Raw genomic sequence first — 26,881 nt, forward strand, 5'->3', positions numbered from 1 at the left:
ATTGTACCATCATCCACCATAACATCCCATCACCACACCTGAGCAATACACATTTGAATAAAATACAAATCCAACAAATGAAAAGACCTAATATGTGACCTCTGGCTCCAGTACTTCTGCACTAGACACCTGACCTCTGGCTCAGGTACTTCTGCACTAGACACCTGTGGTTTGAAGGATCTAATATGTGACCTCTGGCTCCAGTACTTCTGCACTAGACACATGTGACCTCTGGCTCCAGTACTTCTGCACTAGACACCTGTGGTTTTAAGGATCCAGTCCCGGAGTTTAGTGACGCGGGTATACACACCAGGCTTGTTGCGACGGGCACAGCCTTCACCCCAGCTCACAATGCCCGACTGAAACCACTTACCAGCCTCTGAAAGACACACCAATGGACCACCTGAGTCTCCCTGCAATGAGGGGAAAAAGAGTTTTAAACAGAAACAGATTACCAGTAGAAAAAATCTTGTAGAAAATGTATTTAAAGACTAGAGCGTTCATACATTAAGTATATTGTAAACCGTACAAGTGTGGTGATTCTTAGGCTGAGTAAGATGAGCAGAGATGTTTAAAGCACATTTAATTCCATTGTGTTCCTAATCCAGTTGTGTATACAAGCTGTTTTTCCTTATATAACGGTTACCATAATTATGAAATGAAGAATTTTGCAGGGAACAGGTCTTATTTTGAGCTACAATCTATTAACCATCTTTTAGTTTCACCAATATAGACCTGACTGTAGTTTTCGTAGTAGTACAACAACTTCTGCTGCTGTTATACAATTAACACTGTTACAAAACAATTGGGTTCTATCGCGTTATTTAGCTGTTTCTGATTGGACGAGAGACGTTTCATGAGTTGGATTATCCGTCAACATACCAACAATTTGGGACTTTTCACAGCTAATAATAAATCACTCCGAGATGAAATATTCGCGTTGATGGAGCATGAATGGAACAATTTTTTGTTGCGGAGAAACAATGGCGAAATAAACCATTTTTAATCAATAACTTCATGTTGAAATGTTAATTTGTTGACGGTAGAATTGTTTTATAAAAGCAATATAGCACTCGGGGAGTGGGGTAGGTAAGGGATGTGTGCTGTGTGGGTGTGAGCCGCAAAGAGGTGGGAGAGTATAAGGAAACGTGGGTGTGTGCCGCAAAGAGAGGCGTTAAGGGCGCCTAATTATGTATTCCGTGGTATTTACTAAAACTGCCTGGCGAGCGTGCGTCTCTAATTTGCGGGACCAGGAAGCGCTATTTTGATTGAGTCTGAAAACTTCGATATGGCAGCAGTTATTAGAACAAGGCGAAGACACAGACAAGACAACACGCAGAAAGAATTTTTTCAACACAAATAACACTTTTCCAGTTAAGCGAACCAGAAATCATTAGACGTCACAGGTTAACCAGCCACGCAATACTACAATTACTGAACCTGATCAGAGACGACATCGAACCCTCCACACGGCGATCACATTCCATTCCATCAGTTGTTAAACTCCTGGCAACATTGCAAATATTGGCCTCCGGATCATATCAAACAGTTATAGCATCAGCAGTTGGTATATCTCAGCCTTCACTCAGCCAAATATTCACCCAGGTACTCGACGCATTGCTACTGCGCACTGGTCAATATATAGATTTCCCCACTACGATAGCTGAAATTAGAGACATCAAACAGGATTTTTTTCAAATTGCAAACTTTCCGAACGTAATTGGAGCCATTGATTGCACCCACATCCAAACTGCCCCACCTTCAATCCACGAACACATTTACTGAAACAGAAAGCACACATATTCAATGAATGTCCAGGTCATATGTGATGCCAACATGACCATTACTAACGTGGTAGCCAAATACCCTGGATCTGTCCATGACAGTTTTATCTTCCAGAATAGTGCCATCTATCCAAGATAATAATCAATAATCGTGTTCTTTTAAACATCTCGCTATAGGTGATGGCGGGTATCCCCAACAGCCATGGATAATGACACCTATACCCAACCCAGCATCGGCAGCAGAACAATATTACCGCGCGCACATTGAATCAAGGGCAGTGATTGAGTGAACGTTTGGTGTCCAGAAAAACCTGATGCGGCAGTGTATTCCTTCCTTGTAAAAGGTTAATGTTCTTTGTTAGTTTGCGAAATATATCTATCTCCTCTTCGCTGAACCTATGTTTTCTCTTCCCTGAGTCACCCATGGTGGCAGTAACATGCAGGCGATTTCTCCCGTCCTTCCGTCCCCGCCCCCGTATCTGGTTTGATAAATACCACAGAAAATGCGGAAAAACACAGAGCAGTAATTTGCGCTTTGGCAAAGGCGCAGATTAAGCTGCGGTCGCAATGTTAGTAAATCAGGCCCTCAGTCTCTGTCATTGTTTCCAGCATCTGTATTAACTTCTTTGCATGATTTCGTACATTGAATAACATCTTTTCCTGTTTGACAGAGTTGCTACTACCTGCTGTGTTGTCTAGCCTGTCTGACAGCTGTTAACTGCTTCTGAACTTAAGTATCTAAATATGACAGCTCTTACTACATTTGCCTTGACATTGTTTACTTCTATTAGCCCAATGTCTGTTTTCTGTAAATGATGCGTTTTGTGATTGATGTGAATTGCTGCTAGAACACTACAACCACACAAGAACAACAAGAACTGCTAGCCATTTACCTTTGAAGATCTATCATTTATCTATCTTTCTCATGTCACCGTTTCGCGTATGCACCTTAACCTCTCTTTCACATTCTTTCATGTTCAATGTCATGTTTGAAAACAAATGTGCTGAGCATTGGGTGTTACCCCAAACACTTATGAATTGTTCCTTAATGTCATTATGGCTATGCTATGTTTGGATATTTTTCTGCTGTTAGTTTGATATTGTCAATACTACATGTGATTCACTTGTAAACAACTTCAAGGCTTCTTCGACATGTTGTTATTTTCCAATGTTGTGCTGAAAAATGAAATAACTTCCAACTTACCCAAAGAAAAAAAAAAAAACATTTTAAATGGATTTTTTTTCCACACGTTAATATAGTTTCATATATATATATATATTACATGTTAGCAAGTTAATATTGTCTTCAGATAATTCAAACAAAATAAGTAGTAATTTAGTTTGATCAAATGTTCAGATGGTAGAACCTGTCCTAAATAGAAGAATCACCCAGAAACACAGAGATATTTAGACTTCTATCTATTACCATGTATAAGATAAACCAACTTGGATAACAAACCTGGCAGGCATCGACCCCTCCTGAGAGAAATCCACTGCACAGCATTCTGGAGGTGAGCTGGCCTTCTGTCACTATATTACACACTGTGTCATTAATGATCTTCAACTCGGCTTTCTGCAGTACTTGGGCAGGGCGTCCTATGAGGGAACAATACACGTACCCAGAATGGTTATAATTCCATGAAATCCCGGAGTGAACAATAACTCAAAGTTCAGTTTCACATAATGTTAATTATAGTGCTAGTTTTTATAGGATTCCCAAATATATATTTGATGGTATATGGTCATGTGAAGACGTATGATCATGTGAGATAAATACAACTGCTTCTCTCATTAGCTAGCTGGCTTTTCACCCTTTAGAACACCTCATTCCTGTTATAAGTATTTAAAATGTTTTTACTTGGGCTTCAAGACCTTTAACACCCTGGACACAAAGTCTTTGAACATCTCCCCTCTGGCATGTGCTAAAGGGCTCTGTGTGCCAAAACTACCAAACACAGAAGCAGTTGCATCCCAACATGTTCACTTGTCTTATCTGCCAAGTCATCAGCTATTTTTAGATATTTTAATTAAAATGCAGCAATTAGTCTGTGACCCTATAAGAGATGTGCTTGCAACAGACAGTAGCAACCATGAGGTTTAGCCTAGCATACTTCTGATGGTCCCTTTTACCACCACAGTGAGGGAGATCAGAGGACAAGGCTTGATTTTGACATCTTTGTACAGAGTGAGAAAGTATCTTCACAAGGTTGCTCATCTCCGGAGGATTAAGGTGGCAAAGAATTTGAATCCACCTAAATGGCATGTATCACACATTCCTAAATGATGCACCATCTAAACATCTCTCTCAGCATGATTGAGTTAACAAGAACACAGTGAACTGACCCTATATCTGGCTTAAGTACACCCATGTTTAGTGATCGATTACTGTAAGACATATGTAACAGAACCGCATAAAACACAAAAATCAATAACCGCCCAATCATAAAGACCTGTGCACGATGCAGGTTACATTGATGTTGTAGACCTGGAATAGAATTGTGGATGTTCAAGTGTGTTTGGCATAGTTTAGCAAAGTTAAGAATTTGAGAAAAACCCACCTCCTTCTCTTAAGGTTCCCCAGCCTGTAACCCAACAAGGTGTACCTGCTGAAAAAACATGTGAGCTGGCAGGCAGGCAGATGGGGTGGATCAGGTTAGTGAACTTTAGTGGCTCCTTCAGCTCGAGCAGGGCAATGTCATAGTCAAACGTCATAGAGCTGTAGTCAGGATGAGTAATGATGGTCTTCAATTTACGCAGCTGCACATCGTCATCAACGATCTTGTATTGATCCTGAAGACCACTGTATGTCTGCCAGTTTCCTTCAGTATGATACCTGTCAAGAAGGAGACAAGGATAAGAGAGCAGTGAAAGGCTGGGCAGTTCAGAGAACAAAATCTCACACAAACAACTTCAACTATTAGGTGATGGGTAATAAACAGCAAAGAGCAGTCAATTAAGATGGATCCTAGGCGGTACTCAAGCACCTGCCCCTTCGCCCAATAACTTGTTTTCTAACAATTTCTACTTTTATCGTTTTTAAACATTTTAATTTGACTCATGACATCAACATTCAATTAAGAAATGAGCTGTTGGTATGCCCAACAACCCTGCAAGACCACAAGAGCACCTGTGCCTTCACTTTAAATTTCCTTTGCCACAGTAACCACAGTTAAAGCCCGGAACTAGAGCACACAGCATAACAGAATATATATGCATATATATACTTATACACAATATATACAACAAAAGTGCACAGAATAATAAATACAGAAATACAGAGATGGTATGTGTGACTTGCAGTCAATAAAGTGAAAGTTTAGTGCATGTCTGTATTTAGTGTTCTGATGGCCGTAGGGGAAAAAAAACTGTTCTTAAGAGACATGGTCCGTGCTCTAAAGGATCTGTACCGTCTGCCTGAGGGTGAGAGGAGTCTTTTAGGATGTTATTTGCTAAGGTAGCGGGAGCGGGCAATGGATTCCAGGGAGGGCAGGGAGCAGCCAGTGATTTTGTGCTGTGTTGACGACCCTTTGGAGGGCTCTTTTGTCTGCTGCAGTGCAACCGGAGTACCACGCCGAGATGCAGTACGTCAGTACACTTTCGATAGTGGTGCGGTAGAAGGCCACCATCAGTTTACACTCCAGGTGGTTTTTCCTGAGTACTCTCAGGAAGTGTAGTCGCTGCTGTGCTTTTTTTACTGTCACTGAGGTGTTGGCAGACCATGAGAGGTCATCTGTTAGGAGGGCTGTAGAGTGGGGTCGAATCTGCACTTTGCCTCCTGTAGTCCAGAACTAATTATTTTGTTTTTGTGGTGTTCAAGATTGTTGTCTGAGCACCACACTGTCAGTTTCTGTACCTCATCTCTGTACGTGATTCGTCGTCTTCTGTGATGAGCCGATCACGGTGGTGTCATCAGCAAATTTAATGATGGTGTTGGTGAGATGGGTTGGAGTACAGTCATGAGTGTACAAGGAGTACAGTAGTGGGCTCAGTCTGGTACTGGTACTCTTCTGGTACTCACTGATTTAAGCACACATCTCTCCTCGTGTTCTTGTAGGGTGAGAGTGTGGCTGCTGGGGGTTGGTGGAGTCAGTGTAATTGTGGTGGGCCTGTTGACCTTGAAACGGGCAAAGAAGTTGAAACGGGCAAGTTCCTCTGCCAGTGAGGCATCAGCGTGGACAGTACTGGTGTTGCTGTTTTTGTAGTTGGTGATGTTTTGAATGCCCTGCCACACTCTCCTTGGATTGTTATTAGTGAGATGGTCTTTAATTTTCTCCTTGTAAGCCCTCTTGGCATCTTTGATGCCTCTCTTCAGGTTGGCTCTAGCAGTACTATACAAAGCCTTGTCACCTGATCTGAAGGCGGAGTTCCGCTCCTGGAGTAGGGTCTTGACCTTGCTTGTCATCCAGGGTTTCTGGTTAGGGTACACCTGAATCCTTTTGATTGCAGTAACAGTGTCTGTACAATGTTTGATGTAGGACAGTACGGTTCCTGTATATTCCTCCAGGTCCTGTTGTTCGAATATGTCCAAGTGAGGGGTGTATATACCGGGAGGAGGGAAAGGTGAAAAGGTGATCTGACTGTCCTACGTGGGGGAGGGGGGTAGCTTTGTAGGCATGTTTTAAGTTGGAGTATACGTGGTCGAGTGTATTGTTCCCTCTGGTAGCACACTTGACATATTGGGTGAACTTAGGTAGTATTGTCTTCAAGCACGCTTGATTAAAATCACCCGCTATGATGTGCACTCCGTCTGGGTGAACCTGTTGGTGTTTACTTGTGGTAGCGTACAGCTGAGTGAGTGCTGCGCTAACGTTAGCATCCGGTGATCTGTAAACAGCTGTTACTATGACAACAGTTAGCTCCCGTGGCAAGTAGAAGGGTCTAAATATCGCTGATAGCATTTCTAAGTCAGTGGAGCAGTGACTGTCTATGATGTTGCTGTTGTTACACCAGTCATTGTGTACATAAATGCTCTCTTCTGCTCTTACCCGAGTCCATGTTCCTGTCCTGCCTATGGATTGAGCGGTCCGCTAGTCGCACTGCAGCGTCAGGAATTAACGTGTGAAGCTCTGGGATTGCTCTGGGAGGCGGAAGGGGTGTCTGTGCCATCCACGGCGCGCCGGGACCTTAGCTGGCGGAGGTGCTGGCGAATGGAATCCGCTGCGCTTGGCTCCTGTGGCTGGAGTTGCCTGAGGATAGCAGCGCTGGTCAAAGATGGAGCGGGGCATCCAGGCTTGAAGTGCCTCGCGACTCTTTTTCTCATCCTCAAACTGGGCGTCCATCGAACCCACAGACTCACCGAAGACCCCGCCGACGGTGAGTGGCGAGTCCAGAAGAGGAGCCTTCTCTTTGTCGCTGAGCCTCGCCAGCGACAGCCAAAGCGACCGCAGAGTCGCGACGGAGGCGCCCATGACTCTTCCTTGAGCCTGCGCCGTGCAGCGAGTGAGACGGAGAGAGAGATCCGTCGCCCTGCGCAGTTCAGCCACCACCTGATGGTCGCCTCCCAGCGACGCGGCTAACTCCGTTAGCAGCTTCGCCTGGTAACGCTGCAGGAGAGCAGAGGTGTTGGTGGAACAGGCGGCTTGACCAGCCGCCAAATACGCCTTCTCCGCCTTCTCCGCCAATGATGCCTGGTGACGGGAAATGCGTGAGGGCAGAGCAGGCTTCTGGCCGAGACGTGCCGAGGGAGCAGGGGGTGAAAGGTAACCCGCCACTGCGTCTTCCACCGGAGGGACGGAGAGGTAGCCGCTCTCCTTCGCCTGGTCGAGGTGGAGGTAGCAGGCGAAGCCTGGAACCGGGGCACGTCCTGAGTAGGGCGTAGACCAGGTTGCTGTGTCCTCCCTGTGCACCTCCGCGAAGAAGGGGAGGGGGCTGGGAGCTGAGGCTGGAGGGCTGCCGTAGAACTCGCCGTCCAGCAGGGAAGGCTGCACGACGGGAGGTGGAGGGAGAGGGAGACAGAGGTAGGTCGCAGCCCTCAGCGCCACCTCGTGCAGTTGTTGGCCCAGGGTCCTGGAGGTGACGGGCAGCTGCTCGGCCACGTCCATCTCCTCGCTCTCAGACGAGAGCTCCTCGAGTTCGGGCAGGCTCTCGGTATCCGGTCAGAAATCCAGGTCGAGGGCAGGCAACTCCTCAAAGCAGGAGGGCAGTTCCACCGCCTCGCGTTCCTTGGTCACCAGCGGGGCGACGGGAGGGATGGGAGAGGGGGAAGGGCTAGCGGGTGAGGCTACAGCTCGAGGGCGGTTGCCAGACACCACTCTGCTGGAAGCTGAAGGAGCACGAAGACCGAGTGGGGAAGCCCCCCCAGTCGGCGCTGGAGTCCGTGCACCAGAGCCGCTGCGTTGCCAGAACGCCAGGCGCTTCCGACTCTGGCCAAATCCATTTTGGCACAGAGCTCACATGCGGGGTCGTCGTCACCGAGGGCAGCAGCTGCGTGGTCCTTGCCCAGGCAGCGAAGGCACAGGCGATGACGGTCCCCCTTTTCTCTGGCGTGCCCGCAGTCCGGGTACACCTGTCTGGAGGACATAACTGCAAAAAACAGGAGTTAGTGCGAGTGAAGTAAAGTAACAAGCACTTGTTGATTCGCGAAAGTTTGATTTGCCAAAGTTGCCTGAGAGAAACGTCCATCACAGGAAAACGATGAAAACTGAGACAACATTTGATAAAATTGACATAAAGCATCGTTTTTCTGTGATAGACGTTTCTCTCAGGCAACTTTGGTGAATCAAAATTTCGCGAATCAACTTTCGCGAATCAAAACTCGGTAGACTCTAGTAGTATCTGCCGTAGACTCTGCAGTATCGAGCGTATTGAAAATAGGGCCAAGTGATAACGAGGTGTGACTTTTTCCACTACAATGTTTTTGGGATGCAAATATATCACTCTTTTGAACACATAATGTTTCGGGAAGAGAAACTTTTTATTTTGCTGGGTCTAGCAAACCTGCCGGACTACTTTCGGTTTGACCAAAACTGGACGAGAACTCTGCTCACAGGATGCTGTCGGGGGTAAGTGATGCACGATTGCATGACACTGGTGACGGGGAAGCCATACATATTCATGTCTTAAAAACCGAACTATCCCTTTAAGTGTATGGATATTTTGCATACATTGAGCGGGCAACGCGCCGTATATTAAGTGGGCCGCTCTGACAGACAACTCCCGGGACACTTTTTCCCCCCAGTCCGCCCCTGCTTTGAGGTGGCCTTTTTATTTTTGCATTAAAAGGACGGATGAAGAGGGCCCCTGGCTATGTTCGCCTTAGGCCCCCAAATGACTAGGTCCGCCACTGATGATAAGTAATGGTGATTCAGTGATCTCCATTGGGCCATGGTGTGGCGTGAAAACCTTTGGGGGAAGTGAGCCACAAAGACATTCCAGGGCCATTATGCAATGGCCATTGTCTTTGTCTGAGGTCTGCCAGGTAACTCATCAATATGCATTTGTAGGGAGACACATTTGGGAGAGAAACAGGTTACTCTGCTATTATAAATACGTAGTAGTAAAACCACACACAGTTTCTGAATGCTAAACTAACCAACACCTATGTTTACAAGTTTCAGAGTTCAAAGGTCTTAGCTTGAAATCTTTACAATGTTTTTTTGTACAAATTCTGAGCACCTCTGAATAAAGGTATTTGTAAGGGTGATTTAACATTTGATTTAAATACAATTTGATTGTACTACATTCCTTTTACTCTAATGTTGTTATGGCTGATGTCCTCTATAACATAATCATATAAGCCACTTGTGCATCAATACTTATAGCTAGGGGAAATATACAAAAACATCAAGGCATGTTAGACTTCCTAAAAAAGTCAAACAGGCCTCTGTCCCTGAAGGGTTAAATCTGTAGGAGGAGTTCGATCAGATGCGAGGTGTGAAAACGGCCAAAAACAGGCAAAAACGCAGTCAAAACGCACATTCCACTCAAAATTGCCGACTTCCTGTTGACCTGCCACCAATTAGTCAATACACTTTTTGGTGCGTCTGGGCATGACAAAAAAGTGAACAGAATAATTGTTTTGCTATACCAAACTAACCCCAATGCATAGGGGTATTTGCAATTTTCTAGGGGGCGCTACAGAGCCATTTTGCCCCGCCCCATAACATTTTAAACGCAAAAGATCTTAGATTTCCCGGCATAACGTCCCTGCCAAATTTGGTGCGTTTTCCAGAAAGTTTAAAATAAGAATAATAAACAGTAGAAAAATAATAGGGCTTCGCTGCTTTCAGCAGCTCGGGCCCTAATAAAAAGTCAACCCTTACCACCTCAAACACAAAATGATGAGACCTATAGGTCTTCTTTTCATATCTACACCAACACCATATATAACTTGAATTCCAGCCATTTGTCCCACTTTGAACAAAAAATACAGACATTGTTACTCACATGGGATCTGTACTAGAGAAGCCAGTGTTACTCACATGGGGTCTGTACTAGAGGGGCAGAGAGGAGCCAGTGTAACTCACATGGGGTCTGTACTAGAGGGGCAGACAGGAGCCAGTGTTACTCACATGGGGTCTGTACTAGAGGGGCAGAGAGGAGCCAGTGTAACTCACATGGGGTCTGTACTAGAGGGCAGAGAGGAGCCAGTGTAACTCACATGGGGTCTGTACTAGAGGGGCAGAGAGGAGCCAGTGTAACTCACATGGGGTCTGTACTAGAGGGGCAGAGAGGAGCCAGTGTAACTCACATGGGGTCTGTACTAGAGAAGCAGTGGGCAGCAGAGAGGAGCCAGGTGTTGGATATGATGGATGCTCCGCACACATGCCCGTTTGTCCTGAAGTGCAGGCTAACCTGCCAAGGCCACTCTCCAATTTCTGCATCTTGCCCACCCACAATGCGGTTGTGTTTGTATGGTCGGATTCCGCAATCTACAACAAAATATGACAATAATACAGTAAACAGGAACTCAATGACTGAAAATTGTACAAAAAGACATGTTAATTTCTAAATAATAAAATGAATCATAAATAATAATAAAATATGAATCTAAAATAAGTAAATCAAAAGATTCCTTTTGGATGCCACAAAGTAATGGATTAATGGAGAATGACTCAGTTTAAGTTGGGGAATAGGTTGAGGTGAAGGCAGATTAATTGGGTCTGGTAGAATTTTACTGATATAAAAAACTTTAAGTGTTGAAATAAGGGTGTGCCATATCATATAATTCAACATAATACTGGTATTATTATATCATATCATGGATTTTACAACATTTCAAAACACTGCTGCACTGACGTCATGAGCATGTTCAACACTAACAAGTTGTCAGAATGTTGGAAATCTCTCTACATTGGGCAGACATTATGGCATTAAGTGGGAAGGGCTGAATTTGTGAGAAATCGTTGTTGATTACGTTCACATCAACTCTACAGACATCCTCTGATTTAAATAGCTGGCGGGGCATTTCTGTATGAAAATCCAGGAGCAGAGAATGCGTGTTCAATTTAAGAATCCTCATTCTGGTGAGCACAGCTGAGAACAATAAGAACCCAAGAATCAGATGGAGATCTTTTCTGATGCTGGTCTTCCGAAGTCCGTAAGAAAACATTTCAGAAGACACTTTAAAAAAAATTAAATTAACTTTTAAAAATAACTTTGGAGATTGACAGGGAAGGTCTCCGAGATTGACACGTTGATTGCAATCGACGGGTTGTCGATACCTGCTCTATGGCTATATCCACGCGATTGAGTTTGTTCTTATTTATTTATTCACTTATATTTGCAGTGTTCGTGTAGTGCTTTTATTATTATAATTTTAGGACATCACAATGCCTCGTAGAATGATGACTATACATGTAAAACGTAATTGTTAATGAATGAATATTCTAGTATTTATTATTATTAAATGTATTTTAATCCAAGGAAGTCTATATAATTATGTAAACACAATCCCCAACAATTTCCCACAAATCCAATCCATCTAAGTAGAGTTAAGAATAAATGTCTAAATAACTTGTTTTTAACTGCGTTCAAGAATAAGGCCCACTGTTTATAAAGCAATGAATATATGAATGATCGAGGAAATGAGAGAGATTGCACAAACTCTACAGGGTGACCTCTCAGTGAGGGTGAGCGCTTACCATGCCTGCGCTTCATTTTATACACAGAACCGTAGGTGCAACTCGCGTTTTAATGAGACTTCTCCATTTTAATTGGTTGATCAGAAACAAAACTGTGTATATGATTAGTCTGTGTCAGTCCCGCCCCTTACATTGCTACAGAGAGAGCTTTCACTAACCAGGTCGGCAACATTTTCTCCGTCTGTGACATCGCGCCCCCCCGGGAGAGTGTTTGTCCCCCATTTTTAGAACCACTGGTTTAATGAATGTCCGCCGCCCAACCACCTGTTTAAAACACGGTGTGATTTCTTCTTTGTGTTAGTTTTTATGCTGTTGTCTGTTGCCTTCAGACAGCAAGTGTGCTTGATATTTAATCCTACCATTTTCCAGTTATTTGGAAGACTCCATGACCCTAGCCCATGGGTGGGCAAACCTTTTGACTCCGGGCCACAATGGGTTCTACAATTTGACAGAGGGGCCGGGCCAGGAACAGATGGATGGAGTGTTTGTGTGAACTAATATAAATGACATGCAAAAATCATCACATGAAAGGATTTGGCCTTTAACAGGTAGCAAAGCATTTATTTGCAAGGCAATTTAACAAATTGCACGAACATGAACAATACAAAAACATGTCGTAACGTGACTGATCAAACATCATGGCCTGCGCCCAAACCAATTACCTCACTTGAACTTCTTTATTATTTACATTAACAGGTTAGAGCAGCCACACAGGCTCTGTGCGGCATAGAGCTGCAACGATAAGTCGACAAAATCGACAAAAATGGTCAACGTGGATTTTTATAGTCGACGTGTCATTTATTTTAAATATTTTATTTTGGGGGGGGGGGGGGGGGGGGGGTCAGACGCTAGCGGACCTACTGGTAATTTCCATACGGCGTTGCAATGCACTATAGGAATTGCGAAATATTGCTTCTTTATCTAATAATAATTGACCATCATCTGCAAACAGAATCTGCAAATAGCCTAGCATACAAATCAAACTACTGACAGAGAAGACAAATATAACACCTGCTTTCTATATTTTTATAGCAGTGAAATATATATACAGTACTGTGCAAAAGTTTTAGGCAGGTGTGAAAAAATGCTGTAAACTAAGAATGCTTTCAAAAATGGAAGTGTTAACAGTTTATTTTCATCAATTCTTCATAAATTAACAAAATGCAGTGAAGGAACAGAAGAAAATTCTAAATTAAATCAATATTTGGTGTGACCACCCTTTGCCTTAAAAATAGCATCAATTTTCCAGATACACTTGCGCAGTTTTTGAAGGAACACGGCTGGTAAATTGTTCCAAACATCTTAGAGAACTAACCACAGATCTTCTGTGGATGTAGGCTTCCTAAAATTCTTCTGTCTCTTCATGTAAACCCAGACAGACTCGATGATGTAGAGATTAGGGCTCTGTGGGGTTCATACCATCACTTGCAGGACTTTCTGTTCTTCTTTAAGCTGAAGATAGTTGTTAATGACATCGGCTGTATGTTTGGGGTTATGTTCCTGCTGCAGAATACATTTGGTGCCAATCATACGCCTCCCTGATGGTATTGCATGATGGATTAGTATCTGCCTGTATTTCTCAGCATTGAGGACACCATTCATCCTGACCAAATCTCCAACTCCACTTGCAGAAATGCAGCCCCAAACTGGAAAGGAACCTCTACCATGCTTCACTGTTGCCTGCAGACTCTCATTATTGTACCTCTCTCCAGCCTCCAGCGAACAAACTGCCTTCTTCTACAGCCAAATATTTCTAATTTTGACTCATCAGTCCAGAGCACCTTCTGCCATGTTTCTGCACCCTAGTTTCTATGTTTACGTGCTTAGTTCAGTCACTTGGCCTTGTTTCCTTGTCGGGGTAGAGCTTTTTGGCTGCAACTCTTCCATGAAGACCACTTCTGGCCAGACTTCCCCGGACAGTAAATGTCTGTACCTGGGTACCACTGGTTTCTGCCAGTTCTGAGCTGATGCCACTGCTTGAAATCTTCCGATTTCGAAGGTAAATAAGCTTGATGTGTTTTTCATCAGCTGCATTAAGTTTCCTTGGCTGAATACTGCGTCTACGATCCTCAACGTCTTCTTCAAAACAGCTGGAACTGCACATTTTGAAACCCCTGTCTGCTTTGAAATCTTGCTGATGCAGTATAACTACGTTGTGTCTTGTTGCTGTGCTCAGTCTTACCATGTAAATGGATAAAAAATAAACATTTATTGTTTACATTTTTCAAAGCATTCTTAGTTCATAGCATTTTTTCACACCTGCCTAAAACTTTTGCACAGTACTGTATATATATTGTTTTACATGTGCACAATTTGAAAATATGCATGAAAAACATCATGCACCATTTTCTTTACCCTCCGTTCTCCTACCTTCATGTGCTACATATCAGAAATTGCCGACTGATGGAAATTGATATAGTCATATAATTACCATTGCATACATGTATGCTCTTGTGTGTGTGCGTGCCATGTGTGTTAACAGTCTGTCACTCACTCTCACCCATGGCCTATGCTAAACGGAACTTCCCTAGACATCCCCCCCTCTACTCATGGCCTAGGTAATACACATACCAGGCCTTTGTGTAAGCATGTTCCGGAACATTCCGTGGGGGGGGGGGGTGGTCACCTCACCTCCCCTCCCACTTACATCCCCATTTGCCAACCTTGACCTATCACCCCAAGGTATCCCATGATTGACCAGTATCTAAACAGTAACACACCCCCATTGACCTGTGACCTCCCATATCTGACCTTATAAAAAGTAATACTGTACGATGATATTCAGTCTTTACCCTTTCTACTCGATTTGGAATTGACTCCCTGCAGGCGTACGTGAGGAATAATTCTTGATTCACCTCGTGGTTCCATTGTCTAAAGTTTATTGTTGGATTCAGAGCTGCAACAGAAAAGCGAATTATTCTGAGATGGCTCATGTTACCATGGAAACAATAAACAAAGCTAGCTTTAGTGACGGCTGATGTTGTACTCCTTGAAAACCGAGACATATCAGGCATACGGCCTTCGATTGGAATCCAGTGAAAAAGTATTTTGTTGTCCACTCATTGTCCACTTTTCGTTTCCGTGATCCGCTCATTTAACAGAAGGGCTCACAGGACAAAGGGAGCACCGTATCTAACTCAGCAATGTAAACAAACCCTGAAAATGGCGCCACGGCCCACACATGCGTTGCGAGATCATGCGCCATCTAGCAGGGAAATGGGGGCATTATATGAGAAAGGTAAAATTTTATGTAAAATGAATATACGGCCCGCGGGCCATGCTTTTCCCATGTCTGCCCTAGCCCCATGCTCATCGGAGGAGTTACCAGATCTTTCAGCCGTTCCTACAGACTTTGTAACCTTTGGACTTTTAGGTTTAACCCTTTGTGATCTGCTTTCTCTGCTGAAATCACTCTAAGAACTCTAAATATAAATCAAACTCTTGATTGCATCTGTTCTGAATTTGAGTCTTTTCCTGTAATCCTTAACACATACAATGTGGAGTTGGAAAGCCAGTAACCATCCTTTAAAAAAATGGTACGACCCTAATTATTCCAGGAGACATGAAAATCTTAGATGAATTGACTAAAACATTGTACTTCTACAAAGCCTACCCAAAGGATAGAGAAGGTGAGTAAAGAGTGTAATAAAATAAAGGAATTGGAGAAACTGGATGCACAATTCTGTTAATCATGTCTCTATAGAAAGCTACTGTACTGTGTTACTGCTGTTACTGCTACTGTACTGTGTTACTGCTACTGTGTTCGTGCCTTTTCAACTGTCAAACATTTCTTTGAAACTAAGCAGTGTCATGGCTCACTTATTGACACACCCATCATCGGCCTTCCTTGGCAGACCATACATTTAACTGCACGTCGGAGATCTACTGTCCTTCGTGGTCTTCAGTTGTACTTCAGAGAGCCAGCTTCAATTTCATTCAGCTTCAATTTGTTTCAGTGTCTTTATGTGTTTGAAATTACTTTTGAGTCCTCGGGTCGTCTCCAGGACCCAATTGAATGAGAGGCCCACTTGACAACCCTGATGTGTGAAGTGTTCATGAGAGGTGGTTTCTTAAGTCTGGTGAGGTAATGTTTCGTTACTGTATTAATATGTCAGGTTGTTGTAGGAAAGACTCCAAGTGATGGTTTGGGTTTTTGGTTTGGACCAAAACATTGAAATTGGTTTGGACTAACACATTGAAATTGAGAAACATTGTTTAATGCCTTGGGAGACACACTGAAAGAAAAACTAATTTGCATTGTGCAGAGTTAACAGGGAAAGTGAATATGAAACACAGAGACAGACCGTAAGAAAGTGCTCTGACTTACCGCATCCTTCCTCATCTGATCCATCGGAGCAGTCCGTTTCATGGTCGCACTCTGCATTGACCTTGTTTACACAGGTGCCGTCTGGGCACTTTAAAGTGAAATCTGTGCAAATCCCAGAGGCTGTAAAGGTAATTTAGAGATAATAAGACAGTACATTAAAATATAAATAAGACAACATAATTTGCCTTTTATTGTAAATATAAATGGCTACAAAATGGAGGTAATGAAAACGCACTTATGAGGTACTCCAACAAAACATTGAAAAACAGTGAATTCCCAAGCTAAAAATAAATAAATAAAAGACAAAGTGGTAAGTAATATTGTGGAAAATGTACTTGCTAAAAAGTAATGCTCACAGGTTACTGTATAGTCGTGCCTCATGCAATTCAACAAAAGTCTCCGCCAGATGGGCTAGATGGCTTTTAAGGAGTCTCCCGAAATCTTCACCTCAGGATTGATTGACTGATTTAATTGATTGATTGTAAGCTGCTCTCTACTGGGCTTATTAATATTTTATAAATAATTAACCAATCATAAGGTGTGAAACAGTAACATTTTTCTTTTTACTACTTGTAGACAAAACATAGGTTTGATATGTCCCTGGGAAACATTGATGTTGCCTGACTACTGAATCAACTGAGGTAAAAAAAAAAAAGGTATACGAAATGTATTTGTTTTATATTACCGTTCATCCAGGCTATTTAGTTATTTTATCAGTAATTTGACAGTGTGAGTGCGACCATATGCACATTTTTACTTCAGCAGATAGCACGTGACTTAGCAAACTACAAACTTCAGTGAGCTGCCGATACTCACCTAAATTTTATGAATTATTTAGTTTAATTTAAGTCAATCAAGATTTGAAAACTACTAATACTGATTTGTATTGTACTAGGTAGTCTGTCAAGTAACATTATAGCAAACTAACTGTGATGGTACTACATACCAAACTAGCTGTGATGGTACTGCACTCCAAACTAGCTGTGATGGTACTGCACTCCAAACTAGCTGTGATGGTACTGCATTCCAAACTAACTATGTCAAAGCAGAACGACACGCGTTCATTGATTCTTGAGATAAGGGACAACACATGTCCTCCACTGAAATACAAATTTTGGCTTAAAAATCCAGATATTAATGAATTGAAATAAACTTTAATAGCTCAATATGAAAGACTTAACTACACCAATGTACTTAGTTTTGTCTATATTTATATATTTTCATAGCAATTTGACCAAGTGCAAGCATTGTCCTAGAAAGTACATGCAAATTAACATGTCCTCTGCAAGAGGTCACAAATTCTAATTGCAAAGAAAAGTCATTAAAAATGTAATAAATACATAAATATAATTATGAAATGAATTGCATGGCTTTATAAAATGTAACCGAATACATAAAGCGAAATACCGATCAAATTATCCATTAATATTTGCCGCTCAAAGTAGTGTCCTCAGTTCATGTCAACTCCGTTAGAATAAAAAATAAATAAAAAAATCAGGCATATTATGGTCTGAACCATAACCCTGAGGACCCCTTTTACATGCTTCTTCTCTTGATGGATGCAGCAGTACAGCACATGGTCTCGTAAGTTTAACATTTTTATTCATTTTAAGCAAACAAAGTTGATATAACTGTCGTCACAGGTTTTGTATGTCAACTTTGTCATCCAAAAATGATTATTTTAAATAAGAATTGTGAAATAAATGAAGGTGTTTTTGGTGAGTTTATGTAGGTAGCTAGCAGCTGGGGAAAATCAAAATGGCTCCAGTGTACGGGATACAATAAAAACGTTGAATTTCGTCAACTCCATCAGACGTCAACTCCGTCAGAATGGCCGTCTGACGGTGTTGACGTTCAAACTGACGGAGTTGATAAATGCTCCAAAAACCTAATTATTTGATGCATAATAAACACAGAATGTGTTTATGATCTAATATTGGCATAATACTTATACAAAACTGACTGACTGGCAAAAAATAAATGATCAACACAAATGTTAATTTATATTTATTGCTTTTATCTATACTGTAGGCAGACATGGCTAGATGCAAACTGTCAGTGGAGGAGCAAAGAAAAAGAAATAGGGAGTATCAAAGAAAAAGAAGACAGAGAATAGACAGTGATTCAGACAGCAGAAGGGACAATCTAGAGAAGGAGAGACAAAGATGGAAGAACAGGGTCCAAAACAAAAAAGTCAGAAAAATAGGAGAATTAGGACCAAGGGAACAGAGGCATCGCAGGAAGTATTGGAGGAAAGCTCAGAAAACGTTGTTTGATCAACCGAACTCGGATGGGTTTAGTTTAAAGTTAACCTTTTACTTTGTTCATAGTATAGAGCTGGTGGTGTATTGAGTTAATTCTTGGTAAATCATTAAAGGTCTTTACCTTTCACCGTCACCATTTTCTTGGCCTGTTTATGTTATGTGTGCCATTTCTCTAAATTGATGGTCTCGTAACACACACACAGAGGATTCTGGATCCTGCATAGTTCATTGACTTTGCTAATAAGATTCAAGTTGGCCTTAAACAGTTAGATGCACACCAAGCATAGAGGGACTGAAAACATACATTTCCCATGCGTGCTTTACGGGCCTTGTTAACAGACCTTGTTTGCTGTAATTCTATATCAGTCCGTCAACACCGTCAGTTTTGTCCCACCCTAAGGCCCTGGCTACACCAGACGTGGAAATTTTGCTTTGCGGACGCGGTGTGAACGCAGCAGAATTCGAAACCGTTGAAAGCAATGAGAGTGGCTACACCAGACGCTGAAACGGAATGTACAGCGCCGACATTTCCGCGCGGAAAATTAAGAAATAGAAATTATTTTCCGCGAGGTTTGCGAGGGCCTTTTAACATATAGTACGGTAATAAATCAATGAAATGTAATGAAAATCATTATATATTTTGCTGTGAATAATGAAGGAAGGCCAACTCCGATTATTTCAAAAACCCTCAAGAGCATTTTTAACGTTACTTTTCTCATTGAAGATATGACAGTGTAGAAGATAGATATAAGTAGACAGTGTAAGTAGATATATAGCAAGTAAGATAGTTGTCAGTGTTCAAGAATGAATTACTTTATATTAATTAATATAGCCTACTTGAAAGACGAGGACAGCTTTACGACCACAGGGAGGTTAATATAACTTGCTTTAGGCTATAGCAAACATACTTAGCCAGCCATATCTTTGAAGTCGGAGGTGAAAACCCTAACTATTTCATTTGTAGGCTAACTAGTTAGTTTGTAGGGCTGACTGAGTACAGTTGAGACATGTGTAGGCTACAGTTGATACCAGACATCCCAAGTCTCCATTAAGTTCCGGGAGTCTCCCGCATATTGATAACGACTCCCTGATGCCCGCAAATTACTTAAAATCTCCCGGAATCTAAAGCGAGCAAACAACACAGACAGACGTGCTCCAAACCGCGTTGAAATCTGTGTAGCGAGCGCACAACAGAGAGGGAGAGGGATCTAGAAACTGTGCGTGAGGCAGTGTGCGTGTGTGCCTCAAATAAAAGCAGTTAACATAAATAGGATAGTTTTAGCAGCATATAATAAATAGTATAAGTAACCTACATATTTAAACATAATTAACAAAGAACTGCATAGGGCTATAGCCTATAGAATGATATTATGCTTGTATAACTTTTAGGGACCACAACAGAAATATGTAGGCCTCCCTGAAATGGAATACCTCCCTGAAATGACTTTTTGCAAGTTGGGATGTCTGTGATACACTGACTTGGGATGTCTGTGATACAATAACCTGCATGCGCAGCAATCATAAAACGTGATTTTTAGTTTGCACCTGCATATAACGTCGGAGATATCGGCGAATTTTCTTTTAAAGGTGCATTAAGGATTAATAGCTATTCGCTAAAGGTATGCTAGCAGCTAAAACTAACGAAATCTCTTGAAATGTGCTGACTTTGACATTATGACAAACTAATTACTCAACGACTGTCCTTACACAGTCAAACATCAATCATGTGCAACACAAGACTAAGCAAGACGGCAAATAAGCTACTTACTAGATCGGCAGAAGGTAATCAAAGTCAGGTCGGCGGGCATCGGCAGGCAAAACTACAGAAGGCAGTTATATGCCTATCGACCCTGCTATGCCATTGGCACGGACGCAATTCTCCATATTAAAAGTCATTGTAGCGCCCCAATTTTTTTTAAGCTGTTATTGTAAGGTTAAACTGCTTATCCTAACCCTAATCCTGAAGCATAATTGTTGCATATTGTGCCTTTAACTAGCCTACCTAAGATATTGATTTTATCGTGTCCCTTCTACAATGAATATGTTATTAACATTACCTCATCAACAAACGCAACTTACATCATTGCAAACGTTAAACTGTGCACTATAAATCTACATATTCCATGCTATCATGCCCTGCAGGGTCATTGCATAATCTAGTGAAAAGCGTGAGGTGGCCAGCGGGGTACAGTTGAGACAATGTATCAACTGTATCCGCGATCAGCAGTTTAGAAGTCAGACAACAAACAAAGCAAATGAAAATAAAATGTTATATTTTTGATATTAGACCTGTCCTATTAATGGGTGTCTTTTCAAATATGAAAATTATAACAATGTTTTATCTTGGGGTCTAAATAAGCAAGGTGGGAGATCGGGTTCAGTTGGTACAACTTGATTGTGATATAGCCTATGCTACCTCATAGTACAAATTAAACAGGCATGCAGTGTCTGTATATGTACCTATATGAATGTGTGTGACTGTTGGCTAGCCATGTTTTGTAGCCTGTATGGATTTATGCTTGTGCTTTATTTTGTCCAGTTGTCTTTTAAAAGAAAGTTGAATGTATTTGTAATGCTTGGTCAGTCACCATCAATGGGTTTAAATGGGTGTCTCAACTGTACACCACACGAGACAAAATCGCACTTCATGTTTATGAGCTAATTATGAATACATTTAATAAGTTATGGATATTATTGATTGATAATATTTTAGTATACAATCAAAGGAAATACATTTTTATTCTCTGGAGGATAGGTCTGCTTGGTAACCAAGTCTGCCATAAATTAAACGTTACATGAATCTTGTTTGAATAACGGGTTTCTGTAGACTTCATACTTAACCATGTAACTCTGATCCAGATGAAGTAATATGGAAGAACTTTGATTGATAAAATAAGTAAACAAAGACAGCAAAACCGATATTGGTTTCATTTTTAACGCGTCCGGTGTAGCCGGTTCAATAAAATATCCGCTTGGTGAACGTTCTATTTCCGCACGGCAGAAATTCCGCGTCTGGTGTAGCCGTAGCGTAAGATGTGAGTTTTTGTCTTTTTTAAAAAAAAATGCCTTTTACTTCTGTTCATTTTATTGAGTTATTTCACTAAAACATTGAATGGACTACATGCAGTGGTGTCTTGATTGCATATAACCACGAATAAAATATATTAAATTTAAAAAAGAAATAACTAAATTAAGTTTTTTTCCAATGGCGTTTATCCTCAACTGTGTAAAATAATAAAAAAGGGAATACAAAGTTTTTTTTTATTACGTAACTAGGAGTAGGCCCACTATTATTAGATATTGAAATACTTTAAAGTGTCACCAAATCATTTCAATTTAAATAAAATGATTTCTAATGCATCAGACGGAGTTGACAAATGTCAACACACAAATTGGATAAATGTAGTTTTTTATAAAAAGTGATTTTATAAAAAACTTGTTCCTTTACATGGTTTGTTAGGTCTGACCTGTGTTTATAAGAAAATCAATTCCAAATGAATGTACTGCCCATTTTAGTTTTTTAAGTTTCAAAATTACTTTTGTCCCTTATCTCAGTGGCGTTAATAAATAACCGTGATTGCTCCCGCTTCATCCACCTACCTTGACTGCCTCAGGATGGTCCGAGCGAAAAGGATAGTGAAGGTCATCCCTCGGTCTCACAGATCCTTAGTTACATGCCTAACTTACGATCTGTTTCGACCTCACTCTGACCGTCACTACGGTCTAAAATGGGATGACACATACCAAATAAGTCGCGAGGAACCAAGAATTAGTTATTAAAACCCCGCTCGGTCACAGACATGAGGGCAGCGTCGCCGTCCGGAGCCGGGCGAGTTACGTCCACCCTATAAAATCTAGTAAAAGTGCATGGCAAAGACCATAAAGCCGCTGCACAAATATCGTCTGCTGCCACACCTCTGAGGGCAGCCCAAGACGTAGCCATAAACCTGGTAGAGTGAGCCTTTGTACTCGAAGGGACCGGTATCCCCTCAGCCCTATAAGCATGGGAAATAACCTCCACCAGCCAATGAGACAGCCTCTGTTTGGAAAGCGGCAGTCCCCGCTTTGCCACCCCCATAGCAGACAAACATCTGAGAATGCGTCCCCCTCAAAGGTTGAGTACGTGCCAGATAAGCCCTCAAGGCCCTGACTGGGCACAAAGTGAGCAGCCTATCCTGCTCTGCTTGTGAGGCAGAGGAAGGCTGGAATTGGGTCAGCACCAGAACTTGGTTAATGGACCGCTGATTAAGAACCTTCGGCAAGAAAGCTGGATTTGGCCAAGGTGACACGCCAGTGCCTCCTGCCTGCCACCTTAGAAGTCATCGCTGATGGAGAGAGCACACAACTCCCTGACTCGACTGGCCAAACAGAGAGCCAGGAGAAAATCAGTCTTAAGGGACAAAGATCGTAGATATGCGTCTGCAATAGGCTCATAAGGACCTTCAGCGAGCGACGTTACCTGTAGGCAGATCCCAGTTTGGGGCCCGCAAAGTGCGCCCTGGGCGTAACCGGCGGGCTCCCTTCAAGAACTGGCCGATCAAAGGATGCCTACCCAGGGATCTGTTGTCTGCCCCCTGGTGAAAGGCTGAAATGGCCGAAGCATAGACCTTTATTGTACTTACTGCCTTGCCTTGATCCAAATGGGACTGCAAGAAGCGTAAAACTTGTGGCACAGGGCAAACTGCTGGCTCCAGACCCATGCCAGCACACCAGTCTGAAAAGATCCTCCATCTGAGAGCGTAGCAAGCTCTAGTAGATGGAGCCCTGGCGTTATTGAGCGTCTCTTGCACAGACTCATCTAGCTGCACAGCGATGGACTCTGTAGGGGCCAAACCCATAGACACAGGGCACCTGGGTTCCGATGCCAGATCCGCCCGTCTGCTTGTGATAGCAGATCCGCTATGCACGGTAGCTTCCAAGCCTGACCCTGCAGCAGCTGGAGAAGGCTCGAGAACCAAGGCCTCACCGGCCACCGTGGCGCAACAAACAGGACTAAATGTTGGCCCTCTCTGATCCTCTGGAGGACATGCGCTACGAGAGGGAGTGGAGGAAAAGCGTACAACAAGCCTGTTGGCCAGTCTTGAGACAGAGCATCCAGGCCCAAACTGCCCCCCTGCCCTATGAGGGAGAACCATTCCCGGCAGTGTGATGCCTCTGCTGACGCGAAGAGATCTACCTGGGCAACACCGTACCGCATCCAGATCTGGCTGATGACGGCTGTGTTCAGTCTCCATTCTCCTGGGAGTGGCCCCGTCCCTGGAGAGAATGTCGGCTGCTCTGTTCTCCACACTCGGGATGTGCACTGCCCTCAGCGAAGAGAGTCGAGGCCATGCCCATGTCAGCAACTCCTCCGCCACCTGGAGGCACCGCTGGGACCTCGTGCCGCCTTGGTGATTGACATAGTACACTGCTGTGGTGCTGTCTGTTCTCACCAGAACAACGGCAGGAACCTCCGAAGAGCGAGATAGATGGCTCTCAGCTAGAGGGCGTTTATGTGGTCCAGCGTCCACGGGGGCTGCCACATGCATGTCAGGGATGCATCGGTCGAGACAACCTGTCTCCTGTGGGGAAGGCCCCCCAATGGGACACCTTGCATGAGGAACTCTCTGTCCCCACAAGGACGTAGAGCCTGGATGCAGGCCCGAGACACACGCAGCCTCACTTGCCTGTCGTCTCTGGGATGGAGACGGAAAGCATTGAACCAGCACTGCAGGGGACGTGCCCTCAGCAGGCCAAGGGGAATTACTGCTGCTGCTGCAGCCAGCAAACCCAAGAGCTTCTGGACTCTAAGCGGAAATGCCTTAGCATGCCGATCAGGCTGTCCACTCTCCGTGGAGTGAGAGACGCCGTCATGCTGACCGAGTCGAGGAGAATGCCGAGGAATTCTGCCTGTTGGTGGGGTTGCAGGTTGCTCTTTTTGTGATTGACTGTGAAGCCCAAAGCTTGAATGTGGGCCAGAACTGTGTCTGTGTTGCGCACTACCTGCTCCCGAGAGGGGGCACAAATGAGCCAGTCGTCCCGGTAGGGCAGGATCTTCAGTCCTTGAGCCTGGAGGGGGGACAGCACGGCTGACACCACGCGAGTGAAAACCCTTGGGGCCAGAGAAAGGCCGAAAGGAAGGACCTGGAACTGGAACACCCTGCCTTGGAAGGCAAAGCGCAGGAAGGGCCGGTGTTCCCAGCAGATTGGGACGTGGAAATAAGCTTCCTTCAGGTCCAGAGATGTGAACCACTCCCCCTGTTGGATGGACCGCATCACCACTCCTGTGTGGACCATCTTGAACGGCAGCACCTTGAGAAACCGGTTCAAGGGCCTGAGGTCGAGAACAGGCCGATGGCCGCCGTCTTTTTTGGGAACGGGCGGGCCGCACGAAATTGCCAGTCCTGTGGGGTCACCGGGATGTTAGCTGCTGGGGGAGGCTGGGTGGCCTGCCACAGCCTATACCTGGTCATAGGCTGCCGGCCGGCAGTTGGAACAGGTCTACGGCACACGCTGGACAGCTTCCCTCGATGCTGCCGTGCGCTCAGCGCGGTCAAGCACCTCTTGGGATCCCGGGTGGAAGACATGCCCTGGTGTACCCATTTAGGTATACTCAAGTCTCGTACGAGGCGATCAAGGTGAGAGGATGAACCGGGAGCAATCGCAGTTATTTATTAACGCGTGTCGTTCTGCTTCCGGAGGTTATGGACATGACTTTGTTGACATATGTCTCGGTGACAGGCAGAACAACGGTGATCATTCCCATTTTAGACCGTAGTGACGGTCAGAGTGAGGTCGAAACAGATCTAACTGTGATTGATTGTAACGTACTAGGGCTGTCAACGAATATTCTTAATTCGAATATACATTTGAATGGTTATTAAAAACAGAATTTCGAACAACAGCGGTAGCAGCAGCACGACTGTCTGCTTTGCAGGTGGGCGCGCGTCTGAGGCCAGGGACCATAGACATATATATATATGTATAAATGTCTATGCCAGGGACAGGTCACAGGAGTCACACTGTCTGGCACCGCGTCACTGCTGACAGTTAACTTGCCTGTAAGATACCAGAAAGTGCAGAACCTAGCTTGACCGCAGCAGAAAAAGTGATTGTAACCTCCAAAAGTCTAAAAAGTGATGTCTGGAAAAAATTTAGGATTTTGGTCGGTTGACGGTAAACTTGCTGAGCCTACAGCTAAAGTAGTGTTTAAACTATGTAAGCTAGAGTTAGCTTAGCATTCAACAACTAGCAACTTGAGGCTACATCTCCAAAATGTGCACCCAAGTGAATATGGCATAGTATGTGGAACTTCAGCGAAACAGCCACGTCTGGATACATATTTTGTTAAGTTCGTTGTCTGCGCACGACAGGAGACTTGCACGCAAAAACTGATTTCGTTCATATGCAAGGATATGAGGCCGATCAGTATCGTGGATGGGAAAGCCTTCAGGGAGTTCTGTGAAGCACTGGAACCGAGGTACCGTGCGTACAGTATACACCAATAGAATCGTAGAATTGTATAACAGTGTGTGCCTCATTTTATTTAACGTTAACAGAAACATTACTAGTGTGGGCTAGTCGCGACTGTAGTGACTGTAAATTGCATGAATAAAATAGACAGGAAAGGCTACAACAGCTTCATGCACTGGTTTGATTATTTGCCGTTTCATGTTTACCACAGCTCGCTCGGAGCGTTCAATGTCGGTTCTATACTGTAACACTTAAATTAATGTTAATAATATTGTTTTCAATCACTGAATGAAGCCTGCAATATTTGGGACAAGAATTGCGACCTTAAGTTGCTTGTGCAAACTCTTGATCAGCACTCAGCATTAGTTTATTGTTGTCGTTCATTTACAGCTATGCACAGAGAGCGCGACGATGCGGGGGAGAGAGAGAGAGAGATAAAGAAAGAGTGTGTGTGTGCGAGCGAGAGGCCAAGGTCTGAGGTCTTGGCCATTAGTTAGTTTACTTATTTTTGTGTAGGTAATATGTTGTTAACTATGTTAAAACTTAAATAAATAACCTACACAAGTAGTTATGTCTGGTTGTATTAATTATTGTCCTGTTATTGACGTGCCTAATGCGCAACCAGATATTCAAATATTTTCAAATATATGTGGGTTTTTTTATGGAATATTCTAACGTCATTTTTGAGCAATTTTGACAGCCCTAGATGGTACAGCACTCCAAACTAAGGCCCAATTTACACAAAGGTTTTCGCGATGTCGGCACAGCCGACATCTGTACACCTACAGTTTGTTTCAGCGTCTAAACGCAAATTTAACTGTCGGTGTGCCGATGTCGGCCGAATTTCAGCCGACAGCCCCGTACCATTCGCCCGACAGCCCATCGGGAGTCCCCGACATCTTCAAAGTGCGTGTAAACGCGACCCGACATCTGTAAGGCATATTACAGACAGTGTTGCTAGGCAACATCGCT

The 26,881-nt window shown here is 43.4% G+C and overlaps 1 protein-coding gene across 1 annotated transcript in view; it reads right to left on the bottom strand.

The window, feature by feature from the left end:
- Positions 1-251: 251 nt before the first annotated feature.
- The window catches only part of st14 (ST14 transmembrane serine protease matriptase), a gene marked incomplete at both ends in the record, with an annotated part of 73,489 nt that continues 46,859 nt past the window's right edge, over positions 252-26,881 (bottom strand). Inside the window, 5 exons of the mRNA XM_080850862.1 lie at positions 252-413; positions 3,244-3,380; positions 4,343-4,617; positions 10,474-10,654; positions 16,194-16,313. Of these exons, the coding sequence (XP_080706988.1) occupies positions 252-413; positions 3,244-3,380; positions 4,343-4,617; positions 10,474-10,654; positions 16,194-16,313 (875 nt within the window). The remainder of the gene's footprint in view (positions 414-3,243; positions 3,381-4,342; positions 4,618-10,473; positions 10,655-16,193; positions 16,314-26,881) is intronic.

The sequence above is a fragment of the Sprattus sprattus genome (genome assembly GCF_963457725.1).
Source record: "Sprattus sprattus genome assembly, chromosome: 14".
Classification (NCBI taxonomy): Eukaryota; Metazoa; Chordata; class Actinopteri; order Clupeiformes; family Clupeidae; genus Sprattus; species Sprattus sprattus.